Here is a 6,211-nt window from a genome sequence, read left to right as displayed (position 1 = left end):
TTTTAATTCAAAGGGATAATCAGTTGGATTTTTTTAATTCTCGGGATTAAAACTATATCTCCTCTAGCGCTCCCAGTGATAACTATAGCGTCTATTACATTTTTGTGCAGAGCTTTAACTTGCAATCTTGGTTACTTTCTGATCCAAATTTTTCATACAGTTCATCATTGAGGTACACCTCAATAAATACCAAAAATAATTGTCGGGCTGCCACCAGCTCACATTCGACAACCATATTAATTAGTTTTTATTAATTTGTAAGAATTTAAACAATTTTAGATAAGAATTAAAAATAACAGTATAATATGTACATAAACTGGGGTGCGCATATGAAGACGCATTAATAATAAATTAATATTCGAAAATAATAAATAAAACACTTTGTCCTCGTCTAATATATAAATGTGAATAATTTTTTATAATTTCGAATTAATGCGTAAATGCGTAGGGTATTTTACGACTTCATGTTATCATGTTTTTATACATAATAATTAGCTGTAATAATAAGTGATAAATGTGTTAACACATAAATCAGGTTGTTATAACTTATAGCAACCATTTATAAACAAAAATTATAAACAAAATTTCCATCGTAAATCTCAAAGTCCCCGTTTGAGCTACCCTTTAAAATGGGAATCTATATATATAAGAGAAAGTATACTTTACCAATAATCAACGTACAGCCAAAACTACCGTACGGATTTATTTGAAATTTTCAGGATATGTACTTATTACTATGTATAGGCGCACTAAGAAAACGGCTTGGCAAGCGCGATGGGACCGGTCCGCCAACGGACGCTGGACACATCGCCTGATTCCAGACGTAGGACGATGGCTCGCCAAGCCCCCCCTCAACCTGACGTTCCACCTTACTCAGGCTTTAACAGGGCACGGCTGTTTCCGAGGGTACCTGCATAGAATGAATCGGGCTGCGGACAGCTATTGTTTCTACTGCATGGACCCTGAGGACTCAGCCGAGCACACTCTGTTCGTTTGTCCGAGGTGGGAGGACGACCGCGCCCGCATGACTGAAATCCTGCGGAGACCACCGGTGCCCGAAGACATTGAGGAAATCCTGTGTGGTCCCCGACTAGAGCTGTTACCCGACGACGCAGCACTAAGGTCCAGGCTGCTCGCTCAAGCACACACAAATCGACTGGGCCTCATCGCAATGTTCGAGTCAATCCTCACTACCAAGGAAGAAGACGAGAGGGAAGAACAGGCGAACGCCTAACCGGCTACCCGGCAAACCGGGGTCCACGGTGAAGAACGGTCAGCTTCTCTCCGAATCTCGCGACCAAGCGAAACGTCGGAGGTGTCACCGACCACGTTCTTCATCCTTCCACCTGTGACATCACGGGAGGGAACGACGATCACTGCAGTCGAACAGTACGCGATGTCTAGGGCGGCGGAATGAGATCGGCCCGCCAAGACAATCACCACCAGAACATAACAATTAAGCCATAAGCCAATAATGTAATATTTTTTTTGCTGTTACCTATGTAATTATAGTTTTTATGTGCACCCTAAGGGGACTAACCAGTACGCATTGTTAATATAAATATCTGTAAAATTTATCTTATGTTAATAAACGATGGCGGCCGGGAGGAAGCAATGCGAAAGAGGTTCCCTCCCGGTCTTCGGTTCAAACAGAAAAAAAAAAAAAAAAGGCGCACTAAGAAAGGATTTTTCGAAATTCTCATTAAATCCTTTCTTAGTGCGCCTATACATAGTAATAAGTACATATCCTGAAAATTTCAAATAAATCCGTACGGTAGTTTTGGCTGTACGTTGATTATTGGTAAAGTATACTTTCTCTTATATATATAGATATTTTGTCATGATTGTATCTATAGGCTAATTAGGCTAACTTTAATAGAAGGTATTAAAAGAATAGAAGGGGGCATTCGATAGAATGTAGGCACTAGGCAAGGTTTTTAGACCTAAAATACTTGGGAACTTTACAGTTCTATCTTTTAAGGCTGTAGCATAGAGTAATAGGGCTGTTATAGGCAAAAGCACGAACTAAGATATACATAAGATATATATAAGGTATATCTTAGTTCGTGGGCAAAAGTCATATTCGAGTGATAAGCACTTGTTTGAAAAATGATATCATATCATTCTATCATAACAACGATTTTTCTTAAATCGTGATAACTCGGGTCTCTTACAAAATTGAAAATATTCATTAACCGGCAACCGCGTGTTTTTGTGGAGGTAACAACACAGACAAACAGAAGCAATTGGATTACCGAGTGGCGAGTACCGACTGAAATACTGAATACGACATCTGAAATGAGACATACATATTGTTTATCTCTTAAATAATTTAAAAATATTCAACGTATATTAAAATAGTCGATTAGAGATAAGAGTAAAAACTAAACAGAAAATATTGTTTTAATAAACAGTAAAAACTGCAATTAGTTCTCAAGTTTACCTAATACGATGAATTTAAATCCTGTATCAGATTGTGAAAAACTCTTCATATTGGAAGCAGCATCTCAAAAAATTGTGAGTTCTTTATTACTTACCTATTTGAAGTTTTGTTTCACATTTTTATCATTTAGTTGAGTGTGTCTTTTGAAATTTAAATAAAATTTTTTCTAAATATTTTGTTTTAGCGTCTTGATGGCCGTAAAAGAGATGAATATAGACCATTAAAAATTGAATTTGGATTGGACTGGGGTAATTGTCTAGTAACACTTGGCTGTACACGTGTCTTTGCTCAAGTTAGCTGTGAAATATATCAACCTAACAATAGTCGTCCAAATGAAGGTGTACTACAAATATCTGCTGAATTAGCAGGAGATGACAAGCTTAATGATCTAACAAAAATTAATCAAGTTTTAGAAAGATTTTATAAAGATTCAAAATGTATAGATCTTGAAGCATTATGTATTATTGCTGAGGAAAAAGTATGATCAATTTTTTTTTTATTCTTTGAAATTAAATTAATTATGTTAAATAGATCTAAATTATAAAAACGTATAAAATTAATATGCTTAGAAAGTAGCAGCGACAAAATAATAACAAAGATTTTTTTTGAATGTTTAGATTCAAAGATACTTTAAACTACAATAAATACATAAATTTATCAGCATAAAAATGTATTATTGATAAGTGTGTTAGGCAATAATTTTTTCAAAGATCAAATAAATATATATTTGTATGTACTTAAATAAATTTTTAAATATTTCTAGGTGTGGAAAATCAAAGTAGATTTAAGTGTTTTGAATATGGATGGTAATACTTTAGGATGTTGTTCAATTGCAACTTTAGCAGCATTAATGCATTTTCGGCATCCTGATGTGATGTCAACTGGAGAAAAAGTAATTGTCTATTCTAGTTCAGAGAGAGATCCTATACCATTATCACTTCATCATCATCCAGTAATTGTAAATTTTGCAATTTTTGAAAAATAGTATGTTTTTCTTTTGTATTATTCATAGTTTTTTTTATTATTAATATTCAGATTTGATTTTAGCGATTTTATTATTTTGGATCCATCTTTTCTGGAAGATAAAGTCTGCGATAACAAATTGTCTATTTGTTTTAACAACCATAGAGAAATGTGTGGTGTTGACATTGAAGGATGTGCTTCTTTAAGTCAGGATCTTCTCATGAACTGTTCCAATCAGGCAGCTTCCATGGCTATTAAACTTGTAGATAAAATAAAATCAGCTATAAAAATTGATATTGAAAATCGGTAAGATTAATAATAATTAAAATGTTTTGACTAAACTACTTAAACTTTAAATTATAATATTATTGTAGGGCGTTATCAACATCTCTTAATAATACTATGTGGTCTTATTACAAATGTAACAGGTTTTGTTATCTAATCTAATCTAAAGAAAATTAAATTTTAATCTAATTTATGAATATAAATAATTAATTTTTTTTGGTTTTATTAAATGATTAGTCAATTAAACTGGTATCTAATCTTTGCATTTGATTATATTTATTATTTTTGTTTTAGCAGTTCTAGTAAATCAGTTAAAGGTCTAGAACCAGCCGTTTCTGAAGATAATGGTCTAAAATTATGTTTGTCTGATAAATTCAATTTTATCGGTCCATCCAATCGAGAAAATAAAATAGAAGAGACTGATGGTATAGTATTTTATTTATTTATTTTTCTAGAAAACAACAGTTGACAAGATTAATTGAAAGTGTATGGCTCTAAAACTTTTTTTAAAATGATTTATGTCATTTATTTACTATCTTGATTTTACCTAACTTATAAATATATTTTGTTATAATATCACAGTAAACATTTTAATTTGCTTTTCTTGAAGATTAATTGAATGAATTTGGAGTTACTAGATTTATGTTTGTTTAAAATGTTGACTAAATAATTCTTATATTATAAAAATAAAAATAATTATAGACTTGTAATAATGATATAAATTACAAAATACTGAAAATTTTGTTTATAATAATAAATATATTTATAAAATTTAAATTTAATATAATAAAATTTGAATGTAGTTATGACTGACTTATTTTAATAACTGTAATACACTTTATTATTTGAATTTCAATCTAAAAATTTAAATATTTGCAAGTTGAAAAAAGAAAATATATTATACTTATAAGCATCAAAAGATAAAACTATTGTTGCAAAGTTACAAAACAATTAAGATTTTTTGTATATATCTAACTCTTTAATTTATGTATTTAAAATAACTGATAAGCATTCTAAAATATTTTTGTGTTGTAGAAAAAATGGATGCTGATCAAGAAGTGGTTAAGATAACTGATGGAACTGCATTCACAACTTCTCATAATAATTTACAACAAATAAAAGATGTAAAACAAAATAAACAAAATGACGATTTAATTGTAATTGATCCTGAAAGTAGTGAATCATCATCAAGTGATGAGAGTGTTGAAGTTGTTAGTCATTATAAATTAGATGATATTAGACCTGTTATTGGCAAGTATGGTAAGTATTTTGGGTCTTGTAAAATATAATTATTTTATTAAGCTCATATTTTCATTGAATTATTTGTAAGTGTAAGAGAATGCTTCACCCACATGTGTTGTTTTTGTTTTTCAAAGTTAAACAGTATAAAAAAAGTTGCTCAAGATTGAAAAACATAAAAATAATGGATTTTGAAATTATTAGAACATTTTTCTTATTACTGATATCAAAAAATTAAGAACTATATTTCATAACCAGTTTTTTCCTTTTTATAATATAAAAATTAGGTTGTTTAACTTGAAATATAGTTCCAGTGGTTCTTGCCCACTTGAAACGTTATTTACTTTGTTGTATGTTTGTAAGACAGAGACAACACAGGTGAATGAAGCATTCTCTTAAGAAACTAGTACTTAAGCTCTTAAAAAGTTTATACTCTATCCAGCATAGAACACACAGCAGCCTGACAATAATTGTTTTTTCTGTGAATCCTCACATACCCTTGAATAGTAGAACTAGTCTTGATCTCTTATTAGACAGATTATAAACAAGTTATGGTGTAAAAAATGTAAATTGAATTGAGTTAAAATTGCTATTTTTAAAAGTTGTCAAATATATGTATTAGTGGGCCAAAGCATTTATATCTATAGATTTTTGCGAGAACAAAATAGAAATATATTGTTCCACAATGGCAAATTAAATAATTATTTACAAAACTGAAAAGTACCTTAGTTATTATTAGTTATTAGTCTATACTTCATATTATCATTGTTTAAGGAATTTAAATCTCTTACTTTGATTATTATTTTTAATCAATTTGAATTAATAAATTTATTTTTATATTGTTTTAGTTGTTTCTGATGATGAAAATAGTGACACAGGTACCATCATTTTGGATTAAACAAGGAAACAAATATTTAATTATGAGTAAAAATTTCATTTTGTAATTATATTATTAAACTGTATTTTATATATATATATATATATATATATATTATGTTTTTTTTTAAATTATTTAATTAAATAATTTACTTGTATTAGTACCTTTAGTAGTATATTATGGTGTAATGTATTGTATTAATTATTAAATGTAGTATGGGTGAGTGGTTACTCATCACTTTAACTAAGTTACCTACTTTTTTAGGTACACCATGGTGACTTAGTTTTTATTTTTAATAACTTAAGAGTTAAAGGGTTAATAACTTAAAAACAACTGAAAAATATTATTTTACCCACTATTTTAAGGTTTATCAAAAATGCCAAAATTAATTTATTTGACTTTCA

General features: G+C 29.6%; 1 protein-coding gene across 2 annotated transcripts; it reads left to right on the top strand.

Annotated features, from left to right (window-relative positions):
- The first annotated feature begins 2,097 nt into the window (after positions 1-2,097).
- Positions 2,098-5,907, top strand: LOC114127640 (exosome complex component RRP45-like). Of its 2 annotated transcripts, none has more exons than XM_027991936.2 (7): positions 2,098-2,517; positions 2,628-2,921; positions 3,207-3,427; positions 3,491-3,712; positions 3,989-4,116; positions 4,727-4,951; positions 5,779-5,907. In XM_027991936.2, exons 1-7 carry the CDS (start codon positions 2,452-2,454, stop codon positions 5,826-5,828), a joined length of 1,206 nt encoding a protein of 401 aa, XP_027847737.2. In that variant the 5' UTR covers positions 2,098-2,451; the 3' UTR covers positions 5,829-5,907. The 2 variants fall into 2 exon arrangements, with proteins under 2 accessions (XP_027847737.2, XP_027847736.2); XM_027991935.2 differs by having other exon boundaries at positions 2,117-2,517; positions 3,986-4,116.
- The last annotated feature ends 304 nt before the right edge of the window (positions 5,908-6,211 follow it).

The sequence above is a fragment of the Aphis gossypii genome, chromosome 1 (assembly GCF_020184175.1).
Source record: "Aphis gossypii isolate Hap1 chromosome 1, ASM2018417v2, whole genome shotgun sequence".
NCBI lineage: Eukaryota > Metazoa > Arthropoda > Insecta > Hemiptera > Aphididae > Aphis > Aphis gossypii.
The sequence above is the reverse complement of the archived record's forward strand: the minus strand, read 5'-3'. Positions and strand labels throughout refer to the sequence as shown.

What these genes read in the sequence shown, in the direction of transcription:
- LOC114127640 (XM_027991935.2), top strand. Translation starts at nt 2,452, where the DNA reads ATGAATTTAAATCCTGTATCAGATTGTGAAAAACTCTTCATATTGGAA. An exon ending in AAGCAGCATCTCAAAAAATT is followed by an intron (nt 2,518 to 2,627) that starts GTGAGTTCTTTA and finishes ATTTTGTTTTAG; the next exon opens with CGTCTTGATGGCCGTAAAAG. An exon ending in GTATTATTGCTGAGGAAAAA is followed by an intron (nt 2,922 to 3,206) that starts GTATGATCAATT and finishes AAATATTTCTAG; the next exon opens with GTGTGGAAAATCAAAGTAGA.